Genomic DNA, 23,199 nt, shown 5'->3' on the forward strand with positions numbered 1-23,199 from the left:
GATTCTCAGATTGTGAGTGATATGTATTGATATTGAACTTAGTTTCCCGTTGTTAATATATTTGATAGATAAAGACAGATAAAGACACCAAGAAGTGTTCTATCAGTATCAATCAGGTTATTTCCGTGTGTTGTGTAAAAGGTATATAAAAACCTGCTAACTACCTTATTACGCAGTTGAGAACCTCTAGAATTAGAAACATTTCAAAAGTAAGCATGTTACAACATTATAGCTATACATGTATTCATTTATAATAGATAATATCTAATACATTGTATGTTGTGATTTTTATTATGAATTTCAATTTTGATCAGAATAAAGATGGACTTTGATAATAAACAAGGGTGCTATAAATATCACATTCGAAGGAAAGTTGACGTTGTTGAGCAATTTGCAGTGCATCTTTTCTGATATCTTGTTTAATCTGTAACGGTTGTAGTTACATATAACAATCAAAAATAGTAAAATGTGTATTTATATTTTACAAATTCTGTAAGTGATCCGTCAAAGTATCGGATATTGAATACTTTCTAGACTAAATAGTTTTGCGGGGTGTTGTTACAATGTTTTTTTATACATAAAAATTATGATGAACATAATCAAATAAAATACGCAATAATAAAATTATGGTAATGACGTTCTATTGTTGAATGCGCATTTCCATTTTGGACAGATCTTCTTATAAATTGTTTTTTTTTTTACATCGAGATGACCGTGAGGTCATTCCGATGTATTGCTATCGCATACATTTTCCTTATGCAAATTAGTTTTGGTTTTTCAACCGATCTTTAAAAATTATAGATCCGCGGACACTATCTAGCGCCAAAAAAACATCCCTTATTGCTTGTTTTAAATTCATTTTTTTCAATGGATACTCCTAAAAATATTTTTTTAAAACACAAATTTATAATATGAAAATGTTTTGTCGTTAGATATGTATATAAAAGTAAAAATTCATTGATAATATCTATGCACACGTACCGAAAAATTGCGTTAAAGCTTGTGGAACAATATCTTAAGCTGTTTACGATGACGTTTTGCGACACTCCCGGCAAGGACCGGTAACTCTGTAATTGTTTTTACGGGAAAATATGAATGGCTTCTCTTATATTAAATATAATATATATAAGGGGGTCATATAACAACAAACCAGTGTATACTCTGAGACTAATATTATATTAGTATAATAATCCCAGGTATACTGATTTGTATCACTGCAATATAATAGTTATTACGGTGCGGTTGAATTTCCTGTCACTTATTCATCATCCTCGCACGAAATTATCTCAGAAAAAATATATCTCTGTACATTAACCTCAGTTTTGTGTATAGAGATGTGATCTTTGACATGTGCTTTTGACCATCCACTAGAATTTGCAGTCATCCGATGTTCAGTACTTCAGTACTTTGATTCACCTTGAAATTGACATTTTTTCTCACTTTCAAGTTGCAAATAAGAAACTATCCAAGCTGGAACTGAGAAAATCTTTAATTCAACTCATACTATATGGAAGCGCATATACTACATCCCTTGTAAAGTTATTTTGTTGCAAATAAGTCGGATTTATTAGTTCTTTTGTGTGTAATAAGCTGGAATAAAATCATCATGTGGAGTCACCTTGTCGTAATGATGAAGAAAAATATGCATTACAATGTCGACTTGCAAGAATAGATGTAATAACAAAGTCGACATGTTGTATTCAACTTGTTAACTGATTAAGTCGACAAGTTGCTCATTTGATGATAATGTAAAACAACGTGACCATTTTGGCAAAAACATAGGTCCATGTTTAAATCGATGTCCATATCAATCGGGTTTTATTTAATGTGCTACGGATGTTTGAAGCTATCCATAGAGTTCAAGTTCAAATTAAAGTTCGAGTTGATGTTCAGAGTTATTTGTTATAAAAAAGGGGGAACGGCAGTCGAATATCAGAAAAAAATGTACTAAAAAATAACAATTTTTGCGGACATAAGAGGGATATACCTACATCATTTAGTCTGTTTATTTTCCTTAGTTTTCCAATGGAATCAGTATTATAATAAATTCATTAAGGATTCGACAGTACCCTCTTTTGCCTGATTTTTAGATTTTAAACATATTTTATTGTCCAAAAACATTGACAATAGGATTAGACACAAGTTTTGCAACTTAGAACGTCTTTGACCTGAGATCGCTGCTGTCAGTGTAAAATTGTATTGCTGATTCTTTATCTTGATCTAAAAGATTAACTCCTATACAAGTTTTATAACAATTCACTGAGAGTTACACATTTATCAGGACAAAAATGGTTTATAACTTAAAAAAAAAACTAATATGGAAGGTCTTTCTACCAAAAACATTATATTTTAATATGAAAGTAGTAAAATTAGGTTTTAAATGTCATTACAATCGTCAACTGATGGCTTATTGTACGCTGATTCCAAAAATATATGGTTTCTATACAATATTTTTTAATTGAGGGAGATAATTTGTTACTTCCGGTTTAAAAATGTTACTTCCAATAATATTTGAATATTTACCTGACACTGATTCCAAAAATAGCTGGTTCTATATTCTTTTATATTGATATAAAAAATAGCTACTTCCGGTTTACACAAGATCACTTCCGGTTGTTTTTTTTCAAGTAAATGGTTTGATAGCTTTTGCCAAAAGTCTCATGGCTTTATAATGTATACATATGAGGTAAAAGCAAAGGTCAAAATCTAAAACAGCAGCAATCTCAGGCGAGATAAAGGGTTCCGTGGAATCCACGAATTTGTTACGATACTGCTTCCGATTGAAAACTAAGGAAAATTAACGGCTTGACTAAGTGGTGTTGGTATATCCCCCTTATGTCCGAAATATTGTTATTATTTCAGAACTTTTTTTCTGATATTTGACTGCCGTTCCCCCTTTTTAAAACAAATAACTCTGAACATCAACTTGAACTTTAATTTGAACTTGAGCTCAATGGATAGCTTCAAACATCCGTAGCATTTTAAATAAAACCCGACTGATATGGACATAGATTTAAAAATAGACCTATGTTTTCAAAAATGGTCACGTGGTTTCAAATTATCATCAAATAAGCAAGTTGTCGACTTAATCAGTTAACAAATTGAATTCAACATATCGACTTCTTAATATTTTGTTATTACATTTATTCTAGAAAGTCGACATTGTAATGCATTTTTTCCTCATCATTCCGACAAGTTAACTCCACATGATGATTTTATTCCAGCTAATAACACACAACATAATTATCGGCAAACGATTGGTTGAAATTTAATTGTGACGTTAAATTTTCTTGTTTTCGTCTGAATTTTCTTATTATGACGTCATGAAAAAAGGCGACCATGCCTGATGACGTCACATCAAAAGTACACAACTTTCCTCATATCTTTGAAAAGGATTGATGAAAATCATTAGAGAAACAGATTCCACAACTTAAACTCGTGTATTACGATATTTATCCACTCTCAACAGTTAAATTATAATGATTTAAAAAAGCTCGGCAAGCTTCGCGCTTTACATGTTAAAATATAACTGTCTCGAGTGGAGAAATATCGTAATTACACTTGTTGCAGTTGTAAGGAACGCCACAGTTGTCTTATGTGGAACTCTGATATTACTTTATGTTGTTTTATTATTATTTGATGATGTTTTGTCTTTACTTAATATGGTTTTGACATTACGTAATGATGTTTTAATATAACTCAATATGGAATAGTCATTACTTAATGATATTTCGATATCACACGATATGGTTTCGTATTGACTTGATGTAGTTTTGTCATTACTCAATATGGTTTTTGTCGAGCCTGCAACTTTTGTTGCAGAAAGCTCGACATAGGGATAGTGATCCGGCGGCGGCGGCGGCGGCGGCGGCGGCGGCGGCGGCGTTAGCTAACTTCTTAAAAGCTTTATATTTTAGAAGGTGGAAGACCTGGATGCTTCATACTTTGTATATAGATGCCTCAGGTGACGAAGTTTCCGTCAGTCACATGTCCAATGTCCTTGACCTCATTTTTATGGTTCAGTGACCACTTGAAAAAAAAGTTCAATTTTTTTTGTTGAATTCTCTCTTATTATGAGTAATAGGATAACTATATTTGGTATCTGCTTACCTTGCAAGGTCCCCATGTCTGTCAGACAGTTTTCACTTGACCTCGACCTCATTTCATGGACCAGTGAACAAGGTTAAGTTTTGGTGGTCAAGTCCATATCTCAGATACTATAAGCAATAGGGCTAGTATATTCGGTGTATGGAAGGACTGTAAGGTGTACATGTCCAACTGGCAGATGTCATCTGACCTTGACCTCATTTTCATGGTTCAGTGGTTATAGTTAAATTTTTGTGTTTTGGTCTGTTGTTCTCATACTATATGCAATAGGTCTACTATATTTGTTGTATGGAATGATTGTAAGGTGTACATGTCTAGCGGGCAGATGTCATATGACCTTGACCTCATTTTCATGGTTCAGTGGTCAAAGTTAAGTTTTTGAGTTTTGGTCTCTTTATCTAATACTATATATGCCATAGGTCAACTATATTTGGTGTATGGAAATATTTTATTATCTTTATGTCAGTCGCGCAGGTTTTTTTTTTTTACCGTGACAACATTTTCACAGTTCATTGCACAGTGTTAAGTTTTTGTGTAATGGTCTATTTTTCTTAAACTATAATTAATAGGTCAACTATATATGTTGTATAGAAGCATTGTTAGCTGTACACATGTCTGCCTGGCATGGTTCATCTGACCTTGACCTCATTTTCAAGGTTCATTGGTCTTTGTTTAGTTATCTTGGTTAATGTTAAGTTGATGATACAGTTGTTATATAGGTTAACTTTATATTTAGGACTATCAACATAATTTCAATGATTAGTATAGAAGGTGAGACATTTCAGCGTGTGCAATCTTGTTTCATTACTCGATGTGGTTTCACCATTATTTGATATGGTTGTGTCATTAGTCAATGTACATGTGGTTTTAACATTACTTGATATGTATGTGACTTAACGTAATGTAGTTATTTCATAACATGATGTGGTTTTATTGTTTCGTAATGATGATTTAAATTGTCTATTCTTTATATGGTTTTTTTGACGATTTTACACTACTGGATGTGTTTGTTTCATTATTTGATGTGGTTTTGTCATTCTTTAATATGGTCCTGTCATTCTTTGATGTGGTTATCCCATTACTTGATGAGGTAAAACCACGTGACCAATTCGGAAAAAAACTGTTCTATTTTTAGATAGATTTCCATGTTGTATGTGCCTTGAATGCGTGTGGCCATCCATCTTATTAGTGTTCAAATTTAAGTTCGGGTTACTGTTCGAGTTAAACTCTGAGTTAGTTTTCGAATTCAAGTCATGCTTAGAATTTAAGTTCTAGTTAGCATCGAGTTTCGAGTTGGACTTCGAGTTTGAGTCACATTTAAAGGCAGAGTTCTAGTTACAACTTTAAATTTGAGTCACTTCTTGAGGTAGAGTTTGAGTTAGATTCGAATTTAAGTCTCATTTAGATAAATTAAGATTTCGAGTTGAAATTCGAGCTATTTTATATGTCTTTTTGAGTTCGTAATTAAATTTTCTATCGCGGAACAAGGGCTTTTGCTCGGGCTTCCGAAAAGAGGGCTCCGGGATATGCGTACTAAATAAACAATGTTGCAGTATACAAAAAGCAACATAGAAGTTGAAATAAAGTTAGATGTGGTGTGATTGCCAATGAGACAGCTATCCACCAGAGTTTAAATGCAGTGGATATAAGAAATCATATATAGGCAACCGTACAGCTTTCAACACTCTGTATAGTCAGCTACAAAAGGCCACCATGCACTTAGTGAAAAAAAAAATCTATTTTTTTACAGATTTTTATTTGTCGTTTGTGTAATGTGCTTTGGATGGGTATCGTCAAAGATAAAGTTCAAATTAAAGTTCGAGTGGTTTTTCAGAGTTATTTGGTATGAAAAAGGGGAACGGCAAATAAAAAATTAAGTCCTGTTATTTGATCCGAAGTTCTCAAATGGAAGCAGTATTATAATAAATTTGTAAAATATTCCACGGAACGCTTTGTCTCGCCTGATTTTGCTGCTTTCAGTGTTAAAGCATAATGTTGATAGGCTGTACATTCATCGGTCAAAATTTTTTAAAAAAAAGGCTTTTTCTGTAGATGCTTTTTCTTGATATAGAGGAAAAACTCCTACACAAGTTTTAAAACACTTCATGGAGGTAACAAATTTATCATGTCAAAACAATTTAATTCTGTTTTATTTAACTCCAAACAAAACTGTATGGTTTTCAACAATAACCAAAACCCATACCCCATAGTAAGCTATAAAAGGTCCCTAAATGACGCCACTTTCGACGACGTTGTTGTGTCTCACTGCCGCTAAATTGATGTCGCAGGCTCGACACAAATCAAAAGACTAATACTTTTTTGTTAACAAATGACACTTCAAATCAACTCACACTTAAATTACAGGAAAATCGGGGGAGGGGAGCTTGGACTAAGCGACAAAGCATCAATACTATAAAATAAGAATTCTCCGATTTGTTTTTAGCGTGTCACTGAATGATCATTTGAACATATATATATATATACGAATATCAATCTTTTACTTTTCATCAATTGAATTCTCTGATCTACCTCGCACTAATTGAAAAATACACTTTTTGGAATATCTGTTTCACATGTGACGACGAACATGTTCCAGTTGTCGTAACCATAATACCTCCATCTTTTACTCGAATGTGAACTTCCAAATAAAACCAAATCACTCGGTTTGTAATTTCGCGAATAACACGACGGGTGCCACGGTTGAGTAGAATCTCCTTACCGTTCTGAGGAACCCGAGATCACCCCGATGGATTTAAATTACCCAGTCATACTGATCTATTAGGTCAGCCAATTGAAACTGTTTTTAAGCCACCACAACTTTAACGCAACTGAAAGTTGGGGGCATAGTGTTTAACCTCTGTCCGTCCGTCCGTCTTTCCGTCCCATTATGAATATATAGTTATTCCGCATAACCCCTCCAACATTTTGAATCCTGGGAAGTTTTCTCTTTACTGTCTGTTTGTACATATATTGAAGGTGTACTGCATGTGGTCAGGGTTTAATTTTTATTGATATGTGTTCTTTTGGGAGAAAGTTGAACTTTGTCATTTTTGGGAAATTTACTTGCATAATAAGTAGGGCGTTTCTAGATAACTCCTCCTACAGTTTGAATGCTCGGAATTTATCACTCTGCTAGCTGTTTGTACATGTATTGAAAGTGTGCATGTGGTCAAGGTTTTTTTTTTATTATTTTTCCTCTTTTGGGAGAAAAATGAACTTTGTCCTTTTTGGGGTATAAGCGTTTAAATGAGTGGAGTGCGGGGGCATAATTTTGTCTAGTTTACATTTTTTTCTCGTATTGTGCTGTTACACTACTGTTGCAGTCCGATGTTAGGTTAGGATTTATCGCTCACATACATGTTAAACTCCGACACGTGCACTTTCTTTATGTACCTACCCCAAGTCAGGAGCATGAAGTTCTATTGTTGTTGTTGTATGCATATGTGTTGTATTTGTTTTTTGTAAGATAGACCGTTGGTTTTTTAGTTTGATTTTTTTTCACAAAGTGCATGGTGGCCTTTTGTAGCTGACTATACAGAGTGTTGAAGGCTGTACGGTTGCCTATATATGATTTCTTATATCCACTGCATTTAAACTCTGGTGTATAGCTGTCTCATTGGCAATCACACCACATCTAACTTTATTTCAACTTCTATGTTGCTTTTTGTATACTGCAACATTGTTTATCAAGTACGCATATATCCCGGAGCCCTCTTTTCGGAAGCCCGAGCAAAAGCCCTTGTTCCGCGATATTTTAATTACGAACTCAAAAAGACACATAAAATAGCTCGAATTTCAATTCGAAATCTTCATTAATCTAAATGAGACTTAAATTCGAATCTTACTCAAACTCTACCTCAAGAAGTGACTCAAATTCAAAGTTGTTACTAGAACTCTGCCTTTAAATGTGACTCAAACTCGAAGTCCAACCCGAAACTCAATGCTAACTAGAACTTTAATTTTAAGCATGACTTGAATTCTAAAAATAACTCAAAGTTTAACTCGAACAGTAACCCGAACTTAAATTTGAACACTAATTAGATGGATGGCCACACGCATTCAAGACACATACAACATGGAAATATATCTAAAAATAGAACAGGTTTTCTCGAATTGGTCACGTGGTTTTACCTCATCAAGTAATGGGATAACTACATCAAAGAATGACAGGACCACATCAAAGAATGACAAGACCAAATCAAATAATGAAACAAACACATCAAGTAGTGTAAAATCGTCAAATTTTGAAACATCAGTACGTAATGTTAAAACCATATAAAGAATTATAGACAAACCATCATTACGAAATTACAAAACCACATCATGTAATGAAACAACTACATTACTTTCAGTCACATACACATCAAGTAATGTTAAAACCACATTGACTAATGACACAACCATATCAAATAATGGTGAAACCACATCTAGTTATGACAAAACCATATTGAGTAATGACAAAACTATATCAAGTCAATACGAAACCATATCGTGTAATATCGAAATACCATTAAGTAATGTTTATTCCATATTGAGTTATATTAAAGCATCATTACGTAATGTCAAAACCATATTAAGAAAAGACAAAATATCATTAAGTAATAATAAAACAACATAAGATACGACCGGGACACGTCTCAGATAAGCTCAAGAGACTTTTCCCCCTTCGTAGCGTGTATTCCATCTAGATAAATGCCAGACATACGCAAACATACGTTACTTGAACGCCCGATAAACGCTAGCGTTTTGGCAGCATGATCTCTCACCACACCCGGTGTCCTATAGCCATTCTTCACTCATTCCGATTCTTCCGGAAGGGGGAGGGGGAACTGGATCGATCTAATTTTTCCCAGGAAAAATTGGCATGATCCAACTTTTCCCCCTCAGTGTGATAGGGGGAAAACCAGGATAATGCCAACTCCCCTTGTAATATAACGTTTACGACGTCATTCAGCTCGAAATTTTTATCCAAAAAAGAGATTAGCAACATTGTTTGATTATTTTATCGATACCAAACCTTCATTGTATTAATATAAGTCTGAATATTTTACCCAACAGTGTTAGAATTAGATTTGTATGTTGACAAATTTTGTCCCCAAACGGAGCTCGAACTCACACCAATTACAGACGGACTAATGAACATATAGAGAGACGGATGGACACGTAGACACAGTATAGTAGACATATAGACTGACTGGTAGACGTGTATAGACAGACTAGTGAATATGATTTCAGACTATTGAACATACAAACATAGACAAACCGGAAAAAATGTAGACGGACTAGCTAGTGGACAAAAACAGACTTGTGGACACATAGTCAGACTGTTGAGAATGTAGGAAGACTACGGAGGGGACTATTAAAAAGACTGGTGAAAATGACAAACTTTTGGACACATAAACAGAATAATGATCATGTAGAAAGACTTGTGTTAATGCAATTTGACAAAAAATATTTATCAGCGTAAAAATATTATTCTAACTCTGTTGGGTTTCATTTTCAGACTTGTATAAATATAGTGAAATCAAAACTAGGGGGGGATGACTATATGTATACGTAGTGTCAAATTTCCCCGGGAGAAGAATGGCAATGATCCAAAATTTCCCCGGGGGAAAAACTGGCATGGGGAAGAATGGCTATATAACACCGGCGTACGTCGAAGCTATCAAATAATGTGAAGATATGCAGCTATTGGTCACGGTCTTCAACAACGAGAAAAAGTCCAAACAGAATATTTACGGCCGTCACTCGGCTAACCGAGTGAATGGTCGGTTAATCTACATTGAGTATGCGGCTATATGGGGCTGTTGGTCTGTTAAATAATGGGGTTGGTTAAACGTCTGTTAAGAGTAAAACGCACAATATAATGTTAAACTCTTTTAAATATACTCATTTTCGGCATATTATAAGAACCAAATTAAAAAAAGAAAAGTGTCTAACAAAATGATAATGATATCTATCATAGAACATTTTCCACCTGTAAAAACATTTCATAGCCTGCGCATTTTTCAATAATACTAAAAGGCGTCGCGCAAGTGTGTGGTATTTATGCTCATACGCATAGCAACTTTTGGATGAAAGGCGATTTTTTTAGATATCATTTAAAGGACACAAAAAGGTACTTTGGTTCTAAAAGATAAATTGACATTAAGTAAATATTTCATAATTGTAATATAACTTGAGTATTACCACATTTTAGTGAATATTACGGGAATAAAGTCTGTTAATGGGTTGGACCAATTAAATTGTGTTATTTAAGAGTTATTTAGCCACGAAAATAGTTTTGCTACCTTTATATTTTCCCATTGAGAAAGTTAAGAATGAGATGTACTTGTGTAGAAAAATGACAATACGGTGCAACAGTATTCTTCTAGGAAGAGCATTTTTATTTTGACTTTCTTTGCATTTAATTGAAGAGTGTGTCACTTCAATATAGGTGTAATACCACCATTGATTTTCCCCTATTAGTCTTTGTTAAATTGGCATGAATAAAATTTAATCCTTTCCAGTGCTACAGTGAAAATTTCACACTACATTTCATTGCATATAACAAAGTCAACATCACCGGAAGTAAACAACCCAATTTTTACACTGTTATTTACTGGTTACCTGCTTTGGTAACTATGTAACCTTAACTTTACAAAATATTTTATAAGACCATCAAATAAAAAAAAGATTGATGCTTTCAGACACCCAACATACATGTTTATGACTCAGAAAAATTTAAGTGCATTGAAATGCAGGGTTTATTTTCTACAACTGTCAAATTCAAGGGAATATTTTTTTAGACCTACTTTTGTATACAACCGAATGTGACGTACCATGATTTGGTGGTATTACACCTATAGCGTGATATACATTGGCCGCAGAAGTATGCATGCATTTATTATTACATTATCAATCAGCCTTATGTTTTGTGTCTGTTCAAAGTCTGCAACATCTATGAATCTGTCATGTGTTGCAATGCAGCTGGTTAAATTCCATGCGTTTTCCGATATATATATGCATTGTCTTTTCTAACTAGTCATCATTGTCATTTTCTGCCTTAGAAAATGTCTGTACCAAGTAAGGAATATGACGTTGTTTTCTAAGATATGGTTCTAAACAATAAATTGACATCAGTAAGTTTTTGTTCTGTCAATATTTGTGATGGGTGCTGATTAACTTTAATGTGTAACAAAAAAGAAATGTTTTATTCTCCTGGAAATCAATATTAAGTTTATTTTTCGAGTAATGATATATTTCCATTGTAATTTATTTAGCCGACTGGCAGTCCGCACACGTGCTTGTTTTTGTATCAAGTGACCTTCAAGTTGGTGTAGAGAAAGATTGATGTTGAAAGGTTTGTTTATGTTTGTATGCAATTATAAACATATTTCAGTCCATTTGATAAAAAAATGTTTAAAAGTGAAGACAAAATTGTTTACATGTAAATTAAAATTTTTCGAAAAACTAAGGATTTTCTTATCCAAGGCATGGATTACCTTAGCCGTATTTGGCACAACTTTTTGGAGTTTTGGATCCTCAATGCTCTTCAACTTTGTACTTGTTTGGCTTTATAAATATTTAATATGAGCGTCACTGATGAGTCTTATGTAGACGAAACGCGCGTCTGGCGTACTAAATTATAATCCTGGTACCTTTGATAACTATTTACACATGGTATAATAATTTTAAATGTTTTAAATTGAATTTTCCGCGATGTTTAATCACTACAGAGTGACAATCAATTTTTTTCACTTCATGCTAAAATTTAAGAAAAAAACATTTTACTTACTCAAGGATTTGTATAGTGTCACTTTACAAATCATTGACTTAATACTGATGTTTTGTTACATTACGAAGTTTATCTCTGATTTTTTATACTGTTTACCAATTTAGATGACAAGTTGGTGTCATTCATGACAATAAAACAGAATCCACATGATATATGCGACCATTGTTGGATGAAATTAATATTACTTTAATATTACTTTAATAATACACTTTTTGAAACCATGTTTATCAAATTTCAGTTTCCATTGTTTAAATTTTTGTTTCATTGTTCATGTGTTGTTCCCGTATATTTTAGCCACTCGTCTTGGACCTACCCATATGTTCCGATAAAACCCCATATAGCAATTAAATTATACTTTTATTGTCATTCATAACTCTTAACAGACCAATTAACAGACCAAGTTTTATACATCCGACCAATTAACATAGTTATATTATAGTTTATTCTCATAAAACCATGTAAGTTCAAAGGTTACAGAGAAGTTAAAACAAACCAGGTTTTTAATAGAAATTGATATATGTAACCGAAATACAGATTTTCTGGTAGATTTTTCACATAATGATATAAATATGGTGTAGCATTGTCGTTTTTGTATGGATTCTTGTTTGTCGATGTGTTATTTTGAGGTAGCGTAAATTACACAGGCACTTGTTTCTATCCATACGAAGGTCGACTATCCATATAAATAGAAGAAGGTGGCTAACGAAATTTTTTTTAGGTCACGAGTCTCCTCTTGGGACGCTTTTTCTACCCTTCAACTCAATGTTAAAAATCCCTACCTTATATGAATCGATTCAGTGAATATTTTCCTTTAACACTAAACTAATTTCATAATCCCCACAGTGTTCCTCTTCACGGTAATCTACTCTCAATTCACTAAACCATGTCCAAAAGTTCAACTACCATCTTTTCAATGTATCTACTTCCGGTTGTGGGCAGAATGCTATCTTTTTAAAAACGAAATGATTCTGTAAAATTACCAGTGTATTATTTTCATTATCAATATATTTTTAAAGATGAAATTTCACCGAAATAAGTACATTTATCGTTGTTATTAAAAAAATCAGAAAGTCAGAAACTAATTTGAATGAATTCGATAATACTAGAGAATTCCGAATGTATATGGTAACTCTAAAGAATTTCATCGATCTTTTATTTTGGAGGTAAAAAACGTATTCAGATTCATAAGAATTAGGGGAAAGAAACTGAGTCAATGAAAACAAAATAAATTTACTGCGATGTCAACGGGAAGTAGATACATTGAAAAGATGGTAGTTGAACTTTTGGACATGGTTTAGTGAATTGAGAGTAGATTACCGTGAAGAGGAACACTGTGGGGATTATGAAATTAGTTTAGTGTTAAAGGAAAATATTCACTGAATCGATTCATATAAGGTAGGGATTTTTAGCATTAAGTTGAAGGGTAGAAAAAGCGTCCCAAGCGGAGACTGTCGTGACCTAAAAAAAAATTTCGTTAGCCACCTTCTTCTATTTATATGGATAGTCGACCTTCGTATGGATAGAAACAAGTGCCTGTGGTAAATTACGTAAAATCCATGTTCAAATGGCACAAAGAAAACAAACCACAACACAAAGTTTCAATTCAAATCACAGTGTAATATGTTAAATTTATAATATCAGTTTAATATAATAAAACAGTTGAACAATAATCCTTATCCACTAACACAATATCACTCTCAAGCCTTCTAGATCACAGGTACTTGTGGACAGGACACCCTTTGGGTGCCCCTGAGTGGGAATATCCCGAATGACACCCCCCCCCCCCCCCCCCATGTAGTTTAATTTTGATTTATTTTTTATTAAACGTTTATTTAAATTGTTTTCACTGGGAATATATGTCGAAGTTACTGACAAACAGCATTTGAGATTTTTGCCAGTCGACTGATATGTTTATAGAGAGAAGGTAAGTCACTCTGTTTTTGTTTACTTGAGGTAACCATTAGTAATCACCTTAAAAATAATATTAATAAACGATCCTACCTTTCATGTCACTGACTTCTTTCCTTTCAATAATGAATTTGCTCTTTAGGGATACATATATTTATTAAATCGGAGCTCAAATAGTCCAGTAATTCATAGTTTTAATCGAACGATTCACAATTTTTATCGACATTTTGAAATGTTCAAAGCAGAAATGACGGAAATGATGACCAACTGACATCTGGCGAGTAATCTGCGCAGCAACGACAACTCCGTTCTTTCTTCCGAGGACTTCCGAATTGCACTGAAATAAATAAAAAAGACAGAGAATGACTAAAAAAAGTACGGGAAAATTTTAGCGGTTTTTTATGAAATTTTCCCGTACATGGGGGGCGGGGGGTCATTCGGGATATTCCCACTCAGGGGCACCCAAAGGGTATCCTGTCCACAAGTACCTGTGTTCTAGATAACTATCTCATTTCTATGATCTCTCTCGCGTCCCCTTGTATACATAATTACAGGCGGTACCCCGACGGTTCCAAAGATAGGGTACCGGGCTTTACATGAACGGTTCTAATAATGAATAAGACACCGTTCAAATTAATAAAAATACCGGGCGGTGCCCTATAGAAATGTAATTTAACCCAAACGTATTAATAAAAATATATGTAACATAATAACGAATTATACATTCAAACTTATATCGCTACAATGGATAACAAACATTATGCCTGTCTTTTCGATATTCAAAATATTGCATGCAAGTAAATGCAACCAACTTGTCATTTTGTGTACATTTTGTGTGTGTAACCTGTATATACATTCATTGATGAGTAAGTTACCCACCTTTTTATTTAATACATCGTTTATCGAAGCTAGAATATATAAATATATAAATTATTTCTCCTGTTAACCTTAATCACATTTCCTTCATTCATTCGTATACTAGGCTTAGTTCGCCTTATAAACATGCGGAACTCCTCTGACTCACCGCAAGCGTCAAGAAACGATCTGATACTATTTTCTTGGACAAGTTCTGAATGAGATGGGTATGCACGCCTATACAAATCTTCAATAGATTGACCCAAATCTCTAAACGATTCACCAGGTTTCCTTCTTCTTAGTTTTTCCTCTGCAAGGTAGCTTTCTTTCATGTTTGAATGTCCAAACCGTGACTCCATCTTATTAATTAAACTCTCCCATCTCATTTGGATATCTGACGGCAATCCGTTCATGAATGTTTCTGCCTGTCCTCGCAAGGTAGTAAAGAACACTAACCTTTTTCTCTCTTCAATCGACGCATCTAGTGTCGCAATGTTTTCAAAGTAACATAAAAAGTCTGCTAGCACATCATCGTTACTGCCACTAAATGTTATCTTTACCTGAACTTCGGATCGGTTAACTTGCAACGATGATGATGAGTTCTGCATTGTCTCTAATATGTGGAATATTCTGGTCGAAGTTCAATTTCTGACGTACGGTATCAGTTGGCCATCTTCTGTCTTATTTGTGGTTACCAAAGTGTTCCAAACGTCTCGAGGTTTCATCTACGAATAACTTCAAAATTACCGATACTAGAAATGTTATCAGTAGAGTAACCACAGATAATATAACATTTTGCTTCAGCCAGCAAACAATGTCATAAAAAGGAAATGTTACAGAAAACGACCACAAGTATCAAACTTAAGATAAACCAAATTCACCTAGGAACGAATTTCTTCAATTTATTATCAATTCCGGCTGTATTGTCATTTTGTCGTCTCTGGTTCATATCAGACATCGGTGTGCTAAAAAAAAAAATTCATCCTTCCAATTACTGCTACCGTCGAAACCACCCCAAATGTTAGTTGTCGGCACCGTCAACCATAGTGTTCCAAAGACCGTCCGCTGTGCGGTTCTGGAATCTCCCGGTGTCCTTAGAATGGAATCACGTACTCCCTGGAATTCTTGAGACGGTGAAAATAATCCCAGTGAATACTGACTTCTGTTCCAAAAGTTGTGTTCTCCAGAAACAGTCTGCTCTTGTCCAACATTCGTAAAATCCATTGGATAAATATTATAGTCAGTTCTATTTCGATCTATCTCCATAATAAATTAAAAAATCACAACTTATACTGAAATTTTTAACAGGTATCCAAATAGTTAAAGTCTCACTGATATTCCAACAATTATTTTCATTACGTATATTTAACTTCCTGTAGGGCTATCCCACCGCTGCCACCATTTGTACCGTTACTGTCTTTTTCTATGGATTCTTGTTCTTGCGTAAATTACGTAAAATCCATGTTCAAATGGCACAAAGAAAACAAACCACAACACAAAGTTTCAATTCAAATCACTTTGTAATCTGTTAAATGTATAATATCAGTTTAACAAAATAAAACAGTTGAACAATAATCCTTATTCCCTAACACAATATCACTCTCAAGTCTTGTAGCTTACTATCTCCTTTCTCTGATCTCTCTCGCATCCCCTTATACACATAATTACGGGCGGTACCCCGACGGTTCCAAAGATAAGGTACCAGGTGGTTCTAAAGATACCGGGCTTTACATCAACGATTCTAATAACGAATAAGACACCGTTCAAACTAATAAAAAAAAACCGGGCGGTGCCCTAGAAAAATGTTATTTAACCCAAACGTATTAATAAAAATATATGTTACATAATCACGAATTATACAGTCAAACTAAAATCGCTACAATAGATAACAAACATTATGCCTGTCTTTTCGATATTCAAAATATTGCATGCAAGTAAATGCAACCAACTTGTCATTTTGTGTACATTTTGTGTGTGTAAAATGTATATACATTCATTGATGAGTAAGTTACCCGCCTTTTCATTCAATAGATCGTTTATCGAAGCTAGAAAAAAAATACACCTCTGGATTCAGTACACTAAATTGTTTTGCCAGACATGAATAGTTTTTATGATAAAAAAATATTTAAAAAGTAATACTATGAAACATCCTGACCTTGTAATGATTTTCTTGATAACACCAGATTAACAGACTTTAGCCAATCCGATTAACAGACCAACCGCCTATATAGCCGCACACTCAATATGAATTAACCGACCAATCTCTCGGTTAGCCGAGTGATGACCGTGATAATGAACTATTAAAAGGCACCGACATGAAAAATGTGAAGCAATTTGAATTCGAACTTTCGACCTTATTAATAACAATTCATTTTTATTTTAATACAACCAAACAAACACCAAGAACAACCACTAAATTACAGACATCTGGCTTGGAGCAGGCACATAAAGCCAGTGGCGAGGTTGAACATGTTTGTTAGCACCTTATCATTCCCTAACTTTGAACATTGTTGTTACAGCACAACATTAGAACACACTGTAAAAATCAGTTGCAAATCGCGGAACTTAATAGACACGATAAATCAGTACTAAGCAAAAAAACAAGAAACATATTGCATTTTAATGAAAAATACCGCAATTGTATTTTGACAGGTTTGAAAGAAATTAACAAAAAATATAAAATGGCATCATCGGTGTTATATACAAAAGAATCAAAAACCAGATTAGCACGTTATTCATTAGTTGTATTAAATGAGTTTCCAGAAATGATGCAAAAACTTCTATTACATCATATTAGACCTATCGCACTTTGTAATATGATTGAACATGACGGCAAACTCAATCCAACGGAACAAAACAACGTCCGTCTCAATTTTGAGGAAATAAAGATGTTTCAAAGCATGTACCATAAAGGATATGCTGACGTGGATGTGACACTGGCTTATAAGTTGCTTAAATATTTTAATATTATACCAACTCCAAAACAAAAATGGGGACGACAACCCAGGTCATGTGATATATCAATCAGTGATGATGTAGAAAGAATTCGCCTTTATCGTAACAGTTTATGTCATAGAGCATCAAAAGAAGTTTCAGAAGCAGACTTTCAAAAGTATTTTACCGATTTTATTGATATCGGAAGACGTTTTGATACGTTCCTTAAAAAGAGTCCTAAAAATGGGTTTTTAGCAAAAATTCTGTCGCTACAAACTGATCCTATTGACGCAAAAACCGAGGAGAAATACGTGAATGCACTTGAAGAAATTAATGAGCTAAAACGTAAGTTAAATTATTGTTATGATAACCTTTTTAAAAGGGGTTTTAAGTACTTGTATTTTGCAATGTTTTTTGAATTGTTAATAGTTATTCTTCCTTAAATTTTTGTTGATTTGTTAAAGATATCAAAAACCTGTTTTTATATTTGCTCATTAACTTTTAGTTTCTATATGGTTACATTCTTTTTTAGTTCGGTCCATGTGAAATATTTAAACAAGAGGATTCAATGACGAAACTTTGACATCACATTCCTTTTAAAGGAAACGATATTATTATCGTATCATGTCCTTTGTAAAAGATAAGATTTTATGACGAATTCTTTTCTTAGCGTACTTTTTTTGTCACAAGAAAGGAAATTTCAATTTGCGCCACAAACAACATGGATCTTCAGTATTACAGTTGATTCTATATACTCCGAGGCTATAATCGTTCTGTAAACGCTACCAACCAACAAATCGTGTTGACAACATATATTGTAATGCATGGTTTACTTTCTGCTCTAAATATACAATATATGTACATTGGCGCGGAAAATATAAAATGTATTTGTACGAGCTTTAGAAACAGGACGAAAAGCAAGGCCGTCAAATTTTCAATGGCTTATATCTCGAAAACAAGCACATGGACCAATAATTTTTGTTCTGCGATTTTTGTTTAAAGGCGGACCGCCATTAGATGATCCCAAAATGAGCTGTTACCCATATTACTGATTTCTCAACATGAAAGCAGGTTATATGTGGACCTGTTATTTGCAAAACAGTTACCTGATTGCAGGATTAAATCGAAAATCAGCGGGATGTTTTTTTTTGTTTTTTTTTTTTATTGTAGAATACATGCATCGTCGTAATAAAGAATAATTGTGCAATATAGTAATCGCTCTGTTCGAATTTTATTATTCTTTTGCTTTCAAATCTTTTTTTTTTAATTTTTCTTCAATTCAGATCAGAAGAGCCATAAAATGGAAAATAATGGAATAATGCATATTTACTATGAAAAAGATTTTGTAAGAGAGATACAAGAAACAAATGAAAAAGGTGGTAAGGAAATAATATATCACTGCATTTACTATAACAGTCAGTTCCTTGAAATATTTATGTTTATTTGTGTTAAGTGTATGCATTGATTTTTAGCTCAACTGGCCCGAAGGGCCAAGTGAGCTTTTCCCATCACTTTGCGTCCGTCGTCCGTCGTCCGTCGTCCGTCGATATATCTTCTCATCTGAAACTACTGGAACAAATTAAACCAAACTTGGCCACAATCATCATTGGGGTATCTAGTTTAAAAAATGTGTCCGTTGACCCGGCCAACCAACCAAGATGGCCGCCATTGCTAAAAAAAGAACATAGGGGTAAAATGCAGTTTTTGGCTTATAACTCAAAAACCAACGCATTTATAGCAAATCTGATAAGACATAGGTAAAATTGTTTATCAGGTCAAGATCTATCTGCCCTGAAATTTGCAGATGAATCGGACAGACCGTTGTTGGGTTGCTGCCCCTGAATTGGTAATTTTAAGGAAATTTTGCTGTTTTTGGTTATTATCTTGAATATTATTATAGATAGAGATAAACTGTAAACAGCAATAATGTTCAGCAAAGTAAGATTTACAAATAAGTCAAGTGACCGAAATGGTCAGTTGACACCTTTAGGAGTTATTGTCCTTTATTGTCAATTTTAACCATTTTTCGTAAATCTTGGTTATCATTTACAAAAATCTTCTCCTCTGAAACTACTGGGCCAAGTTAATCCAACCTTGGCAACAATTATCTTTGGGGGTATTTCGTTTACAAAATGTGTCTGGTGACCCGGCCATCAAATCAAGATGGCCGCCACAGCTAAAAATAGAACATAGGGGTAAAATGCAGTTTTTGGCTTATAACTCAAAAACCAAAGCATTTATAGCAAATCTGATATGACATAGGTAAAATTGTTTATCAGGTGAAGATCTATCTGCCCTGAAATTTGCAGATGAATCGGACAGACCGTTGTTGGGTTGCTGCCCCTGAATTGGTAATTTTAAGGAAATTTTGCTGTTTTTGGTTATTATCTTGAATATTATTATAGATAGAGATAAACTGTAAACAGCAATAATGTTCAGCAAAGTAAGATTTACAAATAAGTCAAACTGACTGAAATGGTCAGTTGACCCCTTTAGGAGTTATTGCCCTTTATTGTCAATTTTTAACCATTTTTCGTAAATCTTGGTTATCATTTACAAAAATCTTCTCCTCTGAAACTACTGGGCCAAATTAATCAAAACTTGGCCACAATTATCTTTGAAGTATTTCGTTTACAAAATGTGTCTGGTGACCCGGCCATCAAATCAAGATGGCCGCCACAGCTAGAAATAGAACATAGGGGTAAAATGCAGTTTTTGGCTTATAACTCAAAAACCAAAGCATGTAGAGCAAATCTGACATGGGGTAAAATTGTTTATCAGGTCAAGATCTATCTGCCCCGAAATTATCAGATGAATAAGACAACCTGTTGTTGGGTTTCTGCCCCTGAATCGGTAGTTTTTAGGAAATTTTGCTGTTTTTGGTTATTATCTTGAATATTATTATAGATAGAGATAAACTGTAAACAGCAATAATGTTCAGCAAAGTAAGATTTCCAAATAAGTCAACATGACCGAAATGGTCAATTGACCCCCTAAGGATTTATTGTCCTTTATAGTCTATTTTTAACAATTTTAATAAAATTTGTAAATTTTTATTAACATTTTCCACTGAAACTACTGGGCCAAGTTCATTAAAGATAGAGATAATTATAAGCAGCAAGACTGTTTAGTAAAGTAAGATGTACAAACACATCACCATCACCAAAACACCATTTTGTCATGAATCCATCTGCTTCCTTTGTTTAATATTCACATAGACCAAGGTGAGCGACACAGGCTCTTTAGAGCCTCTAGTTTGTATTATATACCAGTAAACATATTACGTGTAAATATGTTTTTATTGCCGTCTTTCTGGGGATGGGGACTACGAGCTTTATTTTTACATGGAATATTTCAGACAATATCGTGGAAACAATTGTCTAAAATAGTAACGTTCTTTAGTGTGCAAGTCAAGTTTGCTGCAAAATCAACGACTTTGTTGATACCAAAAATGGCTAACAAGGTGTTAGTTAAGTCCCGTTGTTTACTTCTTGTATTTGTCTGATCTTAATGGTTTTTTTTTCAATCGAAGTCTTCTTTAAAATCAGGTTGGTTTATTTTTTTTCTCTAATGGAGCAAACAAAATTAAGATTCGAACAATAAGTCATTGTGTATTTAGTTTAATTGGTTTTGTTTAATGCAAAAAATATAGCTCACAAGATTATGAGTATAATGCATTTTCTCATTGCCCATACCCGTTTATCGATTAGTTTTATAAAAATAAATAAGAAGATTTGTTAATTGATTTTTCCCTCAATGTGACAAGAAATTAGAACTATTATTTTCTGAAATAAAGACGGTAAGGAAAAATTAAAATAAGATGAATGTTGAATAAAAATTAACTATATCTTAAATCTTAATAGTCAATAACTTTCACGAGTCTACACTGTATCGTAATAGTTTAATCTGTATCAGTTTATAAGCAACGAGTCCTGATCTCTTATTATAATAATTTACGGATGTCTAGCTGGTTCAATATTCAACATTCAATACATTTATTATCCACATTTAACATTCGTTTTCAACATTCGATGTTGAACATACATCATTCGTTTTCAACATTGAACATTGAATTTCAACAGTCAACATTCAAACATTTTTTTGCGTAAAACTTCATTTTTTCAAAAAAAAAAAATTTGGGCATTCGTTGTCAACATTAAACATTCGTTTTCAACATTCAATATTCGTTGACAACATTCGATTTTCAAGAATTAACATTCGCTTTCAATATTCATAGTTCGATTTCAATATTTAAAATTCGTTTTTCAATACTCAACATTCGTTTTCAACTTTCAACATTCAACATTCAACTTTCATTTTCAACATTCGATTCTCAACATGCAACATTCATTTTCAAAATTCAAAATTAAACATTCGTTTTTCAACATTCCACATTTGTGTTCAACATTCCACATTCGCTTTCAAAATCTTTAATTCATTTTCAACGTTTGATTTTCAAAATTCAATATTCGTTATCAATATTTAACTTTCGTTTTCAACATTCAAACATTTCTTTGTGTAAAACTTCTTTTTTCAAATATCTTTTTCAGCATTCTTTTTCAACATTCAACACCCTTTTTCAACATTCAAAATTGGTTTTCAACATTCGATTTTCAACATTAAATGTACGTTTTCAATATTCAATATTCGATTTCAATATTCAACATTCGTTTTTCAATACTCAAAATTCAACATTCATTATCAACATTCAACATTGGTATTCAACATTCGATTCGTAATATTTAACATTCGTTTTCAAAATACGAAGTTGTGTTAATTGATTTTTCCCTCTTTGTGACCTGAAATTACAATTATTATTTTCTGAAATCAAGACGGTACTTAAAAATTAAAATAAGATAATTGTTGAATAAAAAATAATTATATCTTAAATCTTAATAGTCAATAACTTTCACGAGTCTACACTGTATCATAATATTTTAATCTTTATGAGTTTATAAGCCACGAGTCCTAGTCTCTTATTACGGATGTCTAGTTGTATTAATTTTCAAATAAACTAATCATAGATACCAGGATAAAAAAAAATGTTATTTTTACGCCTCCGTTTCGTCTATAAAAGACTCATCAGTGATGCTCGAATAAAAAAATGTTTAAAAGGCCAAATAGAGTACGACGTTGAAGAGCCTTGAGGACCAAAAATTCCTAAAAGTTCAGCCAAATACAGCTAAGGTAATCTATTCCTGAGGTAGAAAAGCCTTAGTTTTTCAAAAAATCAAAGTTTTGTTAACAGTTGATTTATAATTATGAACATATCAATGATAACTGAAGTCAACACATAAGTGCTGACTACTGGGCTGGTGATACCCTCGGGGAAATAAATCTCCACCAGCAGTGGCATCGACTAAGTGGTGTTGAAAATAAACTTATCATAGATACCAGGATTAAAATGTTAATTTTACGACATACGTGTACATTCAACAATCTAACGGATGTCTAGTTGGTTCAATATTCAATATTCAACATTCAACACATTTATTATCAACATTGATCAACATTCGTTTCAAAATTCGATGTTGAAAATTTAACAATCGTTTTCAATATTTAACATGCGATTTCAGTATTCAACATTCGTTTTTCAATATTCAACATTCGTTTTCAAC

The 23,199-nt window shown here is 33.2% G+C and overlaps 2 protein-coding genes across 2 annotated transcripts in view; one reads left to right on the forward strand and one right to left on the reverse strand.

Moving 5' to 3' along the window:
• LOC143063537 (tRNA (guanine(27)-N(2))-dimethyltransferase-like) overlaps positions 1-23,199 on the reverse strand; it is a 197,922-nt gene that overhangs the window by 107,248 nt on the left and 67,475 nt on the right. The gene's annotated exons all lie outside the window — the stretch shown is intronic.
• The window catches only part of LOC143063536 (uncharacterized), a 49,509-nt gene continuing 45,180 nt past the window's right edge, over positions 18,871-23,199 (forward strand). Inside the window, exon 1 of the mRNA XM_076235738.1 lies at positions 18,871-18,960. Coding sequence (XP_076091853.1) covers positions 18,882-18,960 — 79 coding nt within the window. The 5' untranslated portion in view covers positions 18,871-18,881. The remainder of the gene's footprint in view (positions 18,961-23,199) is intronic.

This window comes from Mytilus galloprovincialis, chromosome 2, assembly GCF_965363235.1.
Source record: "Mytilus galloprovincialis chromosome 2, xbMytGall1.hap1.1, whole genome shotgun sequence".
NCBI classification, from domain to species: Eukaryota; Metazoa; Mollusca; class Bivalvia; order Mytilida; family Mytilidae; genus Mytilus; species Mytilus galloprovincialis.